The sequence below is a fragment of the Gossypium hirsutum genome, chromosome D07, assembly GCF_007990345.1.
Source record: "Gossypium hirsutum isolate 1008001.06 chromosome D07, Gossypium_hirsutum_v2.1, whole genome shotgun sequence".
NCBI lineage: Eukaryota > Viridiplantae > Streptophyta > Magnoliopsida > Malvales > Malvaceae > Gossypium > Gossypium hirsutum.
In genome coordinates, this window is record NC_053443.1 from 9,661,719 (window position 1) to 9,674,454 (window position 12,736).

The 12,736-nt window shown below is 31.6% G+C and overlaps 1 protein-coding gene across 1 annotated transcript; it reads right to left on the minus strand.

Annotated features, from left to right (window-relative positions):
• Positions 1–8,946: 8,946 nt before the first annotated feature.
• LOC107953928 (protein PIN-LIKES 2) lies at positions 8,947–10,684 on the minus strand. The gene has a single exon (XM_016889374.2). It carries the CDS (start codon positions 10,570–10,572, stop codon positions 9,133–9,135), a length of 1,440 nt encoding a protein of 479 aa, XP_016744863.2. The 5' UTR covers positions 10,573–10,684; the 3' UTR covers positions 8,947–9,132.
• Between the last annotated feature and the right edge of the window lie 2,052 nt (positions 10,685–12,736).

Below are 12,736 nucleotides of genomic sequence, written 5' to 3' on the forward strand. Positions count from 1 at the left end.
ACAACACATGCAGAATCACAACCATTCGGGATGCTCCAAAGAGCTATTAACAGGAAGCTCGCAAGAACAATATAGCGGAAGCTCAAGAGGGCTAATAACGGGATGCTCTTTCGAGCTATGGTGTGTCTGCAACATATGCAGGACCGCAACCAATACGAAAACCCTGTAGCCAATTGAATTTCATCTATTTAAGCGGGACTTAATACTTGTCGCGCATTATCATATATGTGACCGATTTTCATACATGTCAATTATACAATACACATACATAACATTCAATTCAAACATCTAATTTTACAGTTTAGTTATATGAACTTACATGGCTAAATTGCAGAAATACCAAGATACAAGGGTATTGGTAATTTTCTCTTTTCCTTGATTTTCTACCCGATCTTGATCTAAATTAACAATTTCATTCAATTTATTAATTTAGACAATAAAATAATTCATTTCCTACAATTTGGTCTTTTTTAATATTTTTACAAAATTGCCCTTAAAGTTTTACTTTTATTCAATTTAGACCCTGAGCTCAAAACATGCAAATTAACCATTTTTAATACAAATCCAAGCTAGCCAAATATTCATAACATTCAATACAGCTCATTTTTGCAATAATTTCACAACAAAGCCTTGTATTTATATTATTTCAATAATTTAGTCCCTAATAAAAAAATCATCAACAATCACTTAATAAATACTTTTAAATAAAAATTAATATCTTAAATTCATCATTTAATATAAAAAATCAAAAGTTTCTTCAATGGAAACTTTCAAAATCTTTAACAGTTTCAAAATCGAAGGTACATGCTAGTTGGATCTAGTTGCAACAATATCAAAAACATAAAATTTATTAAAAACGGAACGAAAATCACTTACCGATTGGATTTTAAAGCTTTCCCAAACCCTAGCTTTATTTTCATGGGAGATTTCGAGTGTAATTTTGGGGAAGAAGATGATAACCACACCTTTTTCCTTATGTTTTTATTTTAATTTAATTTAATCCATCAAATTATAATACGCCCATTTTTGTCCATCATATAAATGTATGGCACAATTACCATCAAAGGAAGGTTTAATTTCACAATTGATCCTTCAATTTAATTAAATTCTAACTAAATAAATTTATTTACAATTTAATCCCAAACTTATTAGGACTAAAAGAACAATTAATCCAAAAGCTAGTGGAATCAATCATAACACTACCGCTTGGAAACTTTCACCATGGTTTAATTACCATTTAAGTCTGTAACACCCCTAAACCTCATTCGTTACTAGAACAGAGTTACGGAGCATTACCGAACTTTACGAATTAAATACGGACATTTCCCAACTTAGATGGACTTTCGAGGCCCAATATTCACTTTAGAAGTGAATCTGGACTAAACTAGGTATTCAAGGAATTTTTTCCAAAATTTCAAAAATTTTCCTAGAAGGGACACATGCCCGTGTGAACGAAAATAGACTATTTTACAAGCCATATTTCTCACCCAATTTTGTGTCTATCTACAATCAACATTACATATATCAACAAGCCATAATTAGACATTCAAAACAAGCCAAAATAAGTGGCTAAACTCAACACACTACATATAAGCCATCATTAAACAAAATACCTATACATGTCATTATAACCAAAATCAAAACATTTGAAAATACCAATAGAACCAATGGATAGTATGATATATCTCTAATAAGCTTCCAACCCAATCGAGCTTCCGATAATATGAAAAGTAGAAGAAAACAAATACATAAGCAATGAATGCTTAGTAAGCTCGTATAAACTTTAATCATAATATTTCCTTTTCAAATATGAAATTTATACTTATCAAGAATAATCTAATGTTGCTACCACAATACTCATAAAGTTATATTTAATAACTCACTAAGTGAATAAATATGCAGTATCACTTATACAAATATTCCTAGAATAGTAATATTTTAAACAACTTTAACTCTTCCAAATTTTCTTTATTTTCATTTGTGTTTCTTTACTTTCCACACTCATTCCATATGCATAACACACCGGTCATAAGCATATCATTCAACCATAGATACAAGCTAGTGTATTTAAACATAGACCTTTTTCAAATTAATCACACAATAACTCATTTTATAAGAAATTGCATAACTAAAAACTTACCACTCTTTCATGAGCACAAGTATATTTTCATTTGAGCACTTACCCTTTCAACGCATCATATAATAAACATATTACCATTTAACCAGTAACTTGGCACTTGTTTAAGCGTCAACAACAACACTTGTTAGCACACTTGAACATATTTCATATAAATTCAACACTGATAAACTTATTTTATCAACATATCACACTTGAGTTTATTACTCATCACAAGTTACATAATTTCCATGTATCAACCTATCAAGATATTGATATATATATATATATATCATGACACATATCATTCTCTTACTGTTTCTTCATATATATATCATCCAAAAACAACTCATGTTATTTTACCATTTGAAGAACGACTTACGGATATGAGTACATCATTTTCAGGAGCTCGAAGGCTGAACAGAAGCTCATGAAAGCTAAACAAAAGGTAAACATGAAAGTTCGCAACAAATGCTGAACCTTAGTTTACTTGGGTAATTTGTCGTCAATTTATCCTTTACATTCGTAGTGCCATAACCTAGTTATGGTCTTATCATCAGAATGTCATAGCCCAGCTATGGTCTTACATATAAACACTGTCATGGTCCAACCATGGTCTTACGTTCATAGTGCTATAACCCAGTTATGGTTTTATCATCAAAATTTCATGGCCCAGCTATGGTCTTACATATAAACACTGCCATGGTTCAACCATGGTCTTACGTTCATAGTGCCATAACCCAGTTATGGTCTTATCCATCAATTCATCCTTTGCCACAGAACGATTATACTCAATCCCGCGTTCAATCCAAACTGAGTATTAAATTCGATAATATATTTCCAATAATAATTCAATTCCAACAATAGAACACACATATATATAATATCCATCACCAAATAACATTTAATTTAATCAAAATTATACAGAATATAGTTCATACGAACTTACCAGGCTAAATTACAGAAATGCCAAGATAGAATGGCACTTTGGTAATTTTCCATTTCTCTCGATTTTTCACCCAATCTTGATTTAAATTAATATTTCATTCAATTTATTAATTTAAATAATAAAATAATTCATTTCATGCAATTTGGTCATTTTTGAAATTTTTACAAAATTACCCCTAAAATTTTACTTTTATTCAATTTAGTCCCTAAGCCCAAATCATGCAAATTAACCATTTTTAATGCAAACCCATGCTACAATAATATTCATGGAAAATGATAAACCCCAATTTTTCAACAATTTCACAATAAACCCTTGTATTTTTACTATTTTAACAAATTAGTCCCTAATCAAAAAATTCATCAAAATTACTTAATAAAATACTTTTAAATATCAACCAACATATCAAATTCATCATTTAATAACTAAAATAATATAGATTCATCAATGGCAACATTCAAAATCTTTAACAAAATCAAAAACTAGAGTAAGATTAAGTTGGACCTAATAAATTACAAGAAACGAGTAAGAATTGAACTCACATGAAGAAAAATTGAAGAACCAGCTCAAGGAGCTCTCCCATGTTTATTTTTGAACTGAAAATTGGGAGAAGAATAAAGAATTTCCTAGAAAGTTTCTAATTTCACTTTTAGTTTATTTTAATTTCAATTTAATTACAATTTTGCCATTAATGGCTTTATTTTATTTTATTTTTTCCATGTTAGGCCGCCTCATCTTTTCATTTAGGCATAATTTATATTTAGGTCTTTCTTTATTTATTAATCAAGCCATTTAGTCACTTTATTATTACAATTAGCAAGTTTTGCACATTTTTCAGTTTAGTCCTTTTTAATTAATTAACTGTCGAAACGTTAAAATTTTTTAATGAAACTTTAATACTACCTTAATGACACTCTGTAAATATTTATAAAAATATTTACAGCTCAGTTTATAGAAACGAGATTCCGATACCTCATTTTCTAAAACCACTTGAACTAGGGTTTTATCACTCGAATCTAATAATTCATTATAAGACATAAATTACTAATTCAAATTTTTTTAAACCATATTTGAATCATAAATATTAAATAATAAAATTTATGAGCTTACTCACCAGATTTGGTGGCCTCGAACCACTGTTTCTGACATCACTGAAAATCGAGCTATTACAAAGTCTCTTTTCCTTTGTCAATTACCCATTTAGTCAAATAGTGATTAAATTTTACATCTTTTACAATTTATTTCTTTTTAATTAATTAACTATCGAAACGTTAAAATTTTTAACGAAACTTTAATACCATCTTAATGCCATTCCGTAAATATTTATAAAAATATGTACGACTCGGTTTATCGAAACGATGTCTCAATACCTCATTTTCTAAAACTACTAGACCTAAATTATTATTATAAAACACAAATTATCGATTCAAAAACCTTTTTAAAATCCTTATTTGACTATAATATTTACGAGCTTACTCGCTAGATTTGGTGGTCTCGAAGCACTATTTTTGACACCACTGAAAATCGGGCTATTACATTTTCCTTTTTTCAATCCTTCCGGCTAGCAGCTGAGTCAACTGGCTTATCATTCTCTGTTGGGACTCTTATATTTGATCCCTCATGTCTTTCTGAATTTGTTTTAATCTCTCTAATATTTGATCCATGGCTTTGGTTTTGCCGCGAGTACCGTAACGATATTCAGTTGGTAGATTCTTGTTGTTTTCCAGGGCAACTATCATAATTTCGATTAATTAGGGTCTTTTTATGAAATTTAATGCATATGATGAAATGTAATGCTGATGAATGGAATTAATGCAAAAAGAGGCATTGATTCTGATTTGATTCTATTAGAATAACTTTATTAGAAAACAAATATCTTCACAAAAAATAGATATTTTACATATACGACCTTACCCTAATACTCAGAGCCTTGACTTTCCTAAGAAGCCAAGCTAATTCTCAGTCCCGATTTGATTTTGATTCGTATTTTAAGCTTAGCATGTTGACTTGAACTGCTAAGGTTTGCAAATGGTTGACTACTTCCCGTACTTGAGTTACAGCTTCGCCTATGATGTGATCTCTAACCTTAATCTAACTTTGAAAGCATTGGAGTTTCTCTTTCCAGTGTTCATTGTTCGTTTCAAGAAGCTCAACTCGAAGTTCACAATTTTACAGTGCATCCTCGAGCTCTTCTATCCTTCCCTTCAATTCTTCAATCTTATTTAGGCTTGCTTTCAACTCGATATTGGTGTAGTGACCTTTCTAATTCTACTACTCGGGCTCTTAATCCAACCTTTTCATTTCTGTTTTCTAATAAATCCCTTTCTAGAGCATTTTCTCGAACTCGAGCATCTTGGAATTTCTTTTCCCACTGATCAGCTCTAATATTTTCTTCTTTGATTTCTTGCCACCATTGTTCCGATGTTTTACCCAACCCGGTAGTCTTCATCGACAAACGCAACTTCTTATAATCTATTTTTTAGACTGTCCAAGTGTTCCTCAGACTTGTGCTTTCCTTTTCTCATTTTCTTGACTTCTAACTTTTGGACATCGACGTTTAATCCTAGCTGAATCTTTTCCTCTTCCAACTGTTCTATCTTTTTCCCCAACTCCAAACTCCTCTTTTCAAAGTCTTGCTTTATGATCTCTAGTTCAGACGGGACCACTTGGAAGTGTTATTCTATTGGTCGAGTGTTTTCTTAACTTGACATAATAATATTGTCATTGATTCGTTTACCCCACCACCAATCATATTCAGGGGTCGTCATGGAATTTACGACAAACCTTTTTATTTTGTGAGTTTGATTCCAAGCGTTTGATATTTCACGAACCTTCTTCTTGTAATTATCACCTTTGTACGCAAACTCACACTGAGTCAACCCTTGTGTTACCGATATAAACTGCCTCGACCTATACTGCCTCAATACAAGTAGAGGGGCATATCCAATAGCTCCCTATATCTCGATTAGAGGGACCTAGTCGAAGTCTCCACATCGGTACAAAATTTCATCAAGGATCATCCAAGGGGCCCTCCATTCAACATCTTCGTCTTGGAGACCCTGGAAAATTCCTATCCATTTTTCTTCTGAAATGTTGTCTCGCATTGGGGTAGCCATGAACTCTTTCAACGGGGAGTAGTTCTCGGAGAATACTCGATAAGGCACCTTTTCTACCTTCCAAAAGTGGCTATGCGACCATGCTAACAAGAGTTGTGCACACCCGATAAACCTTCCTTCACCTACTCTTCGGCATGCACTCAAAGATCTGAAGGTTTCGGCCAAAATTGTCAGGACGAGCGTGACCCTTTTGTCAATTTTGTCAAATATATCTGAAATTGCCTCATCGATGTGCCTTAGTGCTTTGGGGAAGATGACCAACCTGTAAATACTTAAGGTGAAAACGTCAACTCTTTTCTTCGTATCTAGATGTGCCAAAATCATATCCCGCTAACTTTTTCAAGGGACGCATTTGCTATCTCCCTTTTGTTTAATTCAGGCCATAACCTATTGCTCGCTCATCCTAGTTATACTTATAAGCTTTTTTAAGAAAGTCAAGATGTTGGAGGCTCTAAAATAAGCTTTGTCGGCTCTAGAATAAGCTTTGTCGGCTTGGATCCTCGGGAAACAGAGCAGAGCTATGTACTCTTCTACGGTAGGCACCAAATCTACCTTTCCAAAAGTAAAGCAGCTATAGGTGGGATTCCAGTATTAGGCCAAAAATCGGAACAAGTGCTTATCCACTTTGACATCGAGTAAATAAGGCAAATCACTATAGTTATAGTAGAATAATTGATTAGTTTCGTCATCCCATTGGTTCCATACCTCTTTCAACTATTGAAATTGTTCTGAGTCACACTGATGCGAGTGAAATCCCATAATTCTGACACGTACCCCTCCATTAGGCTGTCACCCTTCTCTTGTTGTGTCTTCTCGAACCATATCCAGACAGTCGCATTATCTTCCACTTTATCAAGAAATCTATTTTCCATGACAAGCTCTCTGGTTAGCAACTGAACATGAATCAACACACTTTTCTATGATGAAAATGCAATGCAATCACAACCAAAACGAAACAAGTCAGTACATTTCATACAAAGCTAGAATTCAAAGCAAGAAATAATAAATAGAACATCTATTCAGGTGACTACTAGGGATTTGGTATAGTTCTACCTAAGGTAGGTTCTTAGGGCTCATTATATGTGGTTTGGTTCTAAAGTAAGGTTACCTGAACCAGCAGATTCCTCGATTCTTACCCATTATAGGCTCATACGGACTGAGTTCAGTGCAGGGGAATACATTTCCCTATGGCTATACGGAGATGAAGATCTCACAAAGACATAGGTACAGATGTATCCCAAAAGTGATTCACTATCCTATACGGAGGTGAAGACCTCACGAAGTAATAGTTTCTCACTCCCACTTAAGAAGGGCAAGATCGAACGATTATGTAATGCAATATGCGGAAACATACCAAAAATAACTCTTGAACCAATAAAATAGATGTATTAGATTGCTATGTAACACGAGATATCAAAGATAAAACATGAAGGATGAAATGTAAGGGTGGGATCGTCAATTTAAACCCAATTTATCAATTTTTGACAAAAAGACCAAAAGTAATCAACTCACGACTTGACTCTCTTATTTTCGGTCCCCAGTGGAGTCGCCAAGTTGTCGAAACCTTTTTTTTTGAAAATCAACTTTTTATTTTTTTTAAAAAGCTAAAATGGAAGTGGTCACCAATCCTTTTTATGAGGTGTGATCGGATCACCTTATAATTTGATTGTTTTCATAAAATGTTTGATTTACTAAAACAATGATTTTTGGTCTACAAAATCCAGGAAATGGGTTCGGGAGTCGGTTACGGATGAGGAAGGATTAGCACCCTCGTGACGCCCAAAATTAGACCTGATCATGGGTCGGGATAGGCTGATTCGTGTTGAGTCGGTGTAAATTTTAAGCCATTTTCTAGATTTGGACTTAGCCCAACTCAAAAATGGACCTAAAATTTTGCCCAAGGCCGACCCAGATTAAAAATGCTAAACCCGAGCTTGAATTGGCTCACCCATATTAAATTTTTTTTAGATTATTATTTTTATATAAAAACAAATTTTAAAAATATAATATATTAAATACATTAAAAATATTAAAATAAATGTTTCCCAATAAATTGAAAATACATTTTTTAAAAAAATTATACTTAAATAACACTAAGTTAGTTGCAACTTAACAAGTAAATGCCTCTAAAATAGTAGGAAAATTAACAATAAAATCAGAGTTATATAATAACCAAACAATAATAATAAAATAGTAGCAATACGACAGAGAGATGACATCAAAACAACAACAACAAAATTAAGTTTAGGTTGGTTTGGGCCAAGCCTAAGAAAAAAAATCCTACCCGAAACTCGACCCATTTAAAAAATAAACCTTATTTTTTGTCCAAACTCATTTTTCCCAAATTCTCCCATTTTTCAAACAGCCTTCACACAATAACTTAACTATGATCAAATCTACTCTCAATACCTCTTTTAATTCCCAAAGCTTCATTGGTAAATTAATGCTAATAAAAAACGGAAGAACTTTTAATGGTATGGGATTTTCCTAAGGAGTCTTTAATTAGGTGTCTATAGTTATTGATTAATAATTAGTTATCTACTAAATTATGAATTTTTATATTTAATATATTATCTGTATTGAATTTATGAATGAATTGTTCATTAATTATAATATTGTATATATTCTCCAATATATATAATTTTATATATAACATTAATTAAATTACCGAAAAGAACATATGTTACTGTCATAAAAAAAATCCCATGAATTATAATTCATGTTTAACAACTAAACTAAAAAGAAATTATCAAATTCTAGAATTAACGTGAACAAAAAGATAAGCGTATCTAATTATTCCCCGAAAAGAAAAACTTCAACCTCCAAACCTGTTTTCAAAGTAGATAAAAGTAGAGAAAAGCAGGGGTGGGAAGCTAAGCTTTGGACATTCACCAAATCTCAAAAAAAAAACAACAACAACATGATTTACATATTTTTAAATATAGGAACTAGCCTTAGAAAAGAGTAACCAGCAGCTTGAAATAGATGAATATATACACTGAAATAGAGACCAAACCAAACACATGCTGCCAAAATAAAAGAGCCGAAGCTTCCCCCACTGCATACCCCCTCAGGCTCGCAATGGCACCAAGCAATATGGCACTCGGTGTTGCATATTGCATCAATAGAACAAATCTGTACATCGCATCATCGGCGATCAAACAATTCCATTTGTCGGCCAAATAGATTATCCCGATCCCAGCCAATGGAAGTATCAAAAGCCGAGCGACAACGATCCCAATTGTTGTTCGAAGCCCGAGCTTCGACTCGTTCGGTCCTTCCCATAACATTCCTCCTAGCACAAGCATAACAGCGGGTACCATTCCGTTAGAGATCATAGCAAGGCTGTCCGTGATGAAATCCAACGGAGCATCGGAACCAAAAACCGTAGCTTTTATTTGTGGGATGATCCCGATAACAATGGCTAACACGGTAGCAGTCAATGGAGGTTGAAGAATTTGATTGATAGGCGTACGTTCCACGACGATTCTAATCTTTCTAACTACTTTAGGCTCAGCCAAACACCCATATGACCTGGGGCTACTCGGCATTTCTCGAATCGATTCGATATCCGGTATATTGGATTGTGACACATCGGAGATGCTATTGAAAATAGTTGCTACTAATGGTGTTTGGCAATGTTCGGTCCGTTGGTCCTCGATTCCGGTCCATTCTGCTTCGATAAGAAGTGGAGTACTAAGATCATTTTCATTCCCCGTAGGCAAATCGGTTAGTTCCTCGATTTCGGTTCCTTCCTCGACAACCTCGTAATACTCCAATGGCGGCTCCATCATATGATAAATAAGAGTGTAAACAAGAACCACCGAAACCCATTGTGAGAAACCAGCATATGCAATCCCATCATAACATGTACCACCGAAAGGATTATCTTCATTATGACACACTGACGAAACTACCGCAAGGGGAATGTTTCCGGTGTTCCCGAACGCTGTCATTATCACAGTTAGCCGAAAGAATTCCGGTGGCGGCCGGAAAATTAACGCCACGAAAAAACCCAAAACCGAACCGACGGCGGTACTAATGACCACATTAATTGGAACAAACCACCATAGAATGAATTTTTTAACACTAATGACTGGACCAAGGTGAGTGAATATCAAACAAGGCCAAAACAAAAAGAAAACAAGTTTGCTCAAAAGCCTAAGTGTAGGCTTTGGAATCATTTGGATTTTTGGATGGGAAAGAAGTAATCCTATTAAAGCCATTGAAAGGAGTTTCAGTACAGGCAAAACTGCTTCAAATACAACCTCTGTTGTCTTCATGTTTTTGTCCCAAAGCTCCATTTTTTCTTGTAAGAAACTGCAACAATCAAGTTCTACTTCAACAAAGGGGTTATCAGATAAAATGGAGTGATGATCAGATTCAGACCACATAAAAGAGAGAGGATGAAATTGTGATTGAACATGAGAATAATTGAGTTGTTTTTTTTTTTAATGGAGAAAAAAGAAGACAATTATTGAGGTTGTTGAAGTGTTATAGGTTATGTCTTTATTTCTGTACAGTACATGGTAGATAATTAAGATGCAGATTGAGAGCTGTTACCATTTAAGATGACCGTACGTGTCTTGATGATTATAAATAATTTTTCTTTAAATTTAATTATAAAATATTAACATAAATTAATTATGTGCTTTGAGCAACCAAAAAAAAAAGGTATTAACCTATCTGTCTATAAAATTTTGGCACTTGTAATTTGGCATAATTGTTTTTTTTCGTCTAATTTAAATTCAACGATTTGCTTTTTAATTAATAGAAGATAATTTTAAACTATTTTTTATTTTAAAAAATAATTTTAAGATTATAATAAATATATTAATCCATCATTTATCATTATACATTTTAATTTTTATTACGAGGACAGTTTATGTTTTCCATATCAATATATCAATGATAAACGGACTAGAAAAATATAAAAGAATTCAGATCCAAACAATATATAAAAAAAATTATCCAGTTCTAAAAATATAATCTGATCTAAAACACCAAATATAAAATTTTAAAAATATAATTAGATCTTAAAATTTAATTGGATCAGGATAGTATGGCATATGACAAAAACATCGTATAAAAGAAAAAAAAATCAGATCTAAAACAATAGATGCTTATTATTATTTAGGTTTAAGGGCGTAAAAAATTCTTAATTTTTAAAAAAAAAGTAATTAAATTTCTATTTTTCTTTGTATTCAATTAGGTATTTGTATTTTTAAAATGTATAAAAAAGCCCTTAAATTAAAAAAAAATTAGGCCCTTGATTTTTTTTTCGCACTCAATTGAGTGCTTGAACTTTCAAAATGCATCAAAAAGGCCCTTAAACTTTTTCAAAAAAAGCAATTAAGCCCCTGATTTGTTTTTTCACTCAATTGGAAACTTGAACCGTCAAATGTATCAAAAAAGCTTTTTAACCGTTAACTTTAACAGTTGACCATTAAATTTAACTACTCCTAATTATTTTTTAGTTAAAGCCACTACATGTCACAATCACGACGTGACATGTGGTAAAAAAATAAAAATAAAAATCAATAAAAAATATAAAAAATTTATTAAATTTTAATAAAAATATTGAAATTTTATAAAAATTATAATTTTTTATAAAAATTGTAAAATTTTATAAAAAATCATAAAAAATTATAAAATGCATCAAAATGTCCTTTAACCATTAACTTTAACCGTTGATCGTTAAGGTTAACGACCCCATTTTTTTTAGTTAAAGCCATCATGTGTTGCAACATAGCGTGACATATGACAAAAAATGATAAAAATAAAAATCAATAAAAATTATAGAAAAATTATAAAATGCTTCTTCTAGTACATGATTTTTATAAATTTTTTTTACGAATTTTATATTTCTTTACATTTTTTTGTAATTTTTTACAGCTTTATAATTTTTTTCTATATTTCTATATATTTTGTATTTTTTTACGATTTTAAATATTTTTTTATCAATATTTAATATTTTTCTATTTTTATTTATTTTTATTTTTTTATCGTTTTTTGCCACATGTCATGTTGTGATTGTGACACGTGGTGACTTTAATTAAAAAAATTAGGGGCGATTCAAGTACCCAATGAGTGCAAAAAAGAAGCAAGAGTTTATTGCTCTTTTTGAAAAGTTTGAAGGCATTTTTTATACATTTTAAAAGTTTAAGTATTTTATTGAGTATAAATGAAATGCAGGGCCTTAATTTTTTTTGAAAAAAATTTAAGAATATTTTTAATACATTTTGAATTGAAATATAAAAAAATGGCAACTTAAAAATATTTTTTTTTAAGTTTTGAGAACTTTTTATCTATTATTTATATATACAACCTGAATTAAGGTAAGCTGTCAAAATCATTGATAATTAAAAAAAATATTTTCCTATCGTCCAAATTAAAAAAGGTCAAATCACTATAATTAATTAGTTTGACTTAATTTAATTTGATATATTGGATAAGGTCATGTCACCTTTTAGGAAAATAAGAAAAGGAATTAATAAATTAAGTCAATTAATAATTTAATTATTTGTTAAGCTTAGCAGTCTGACAAATTTTTTTGCT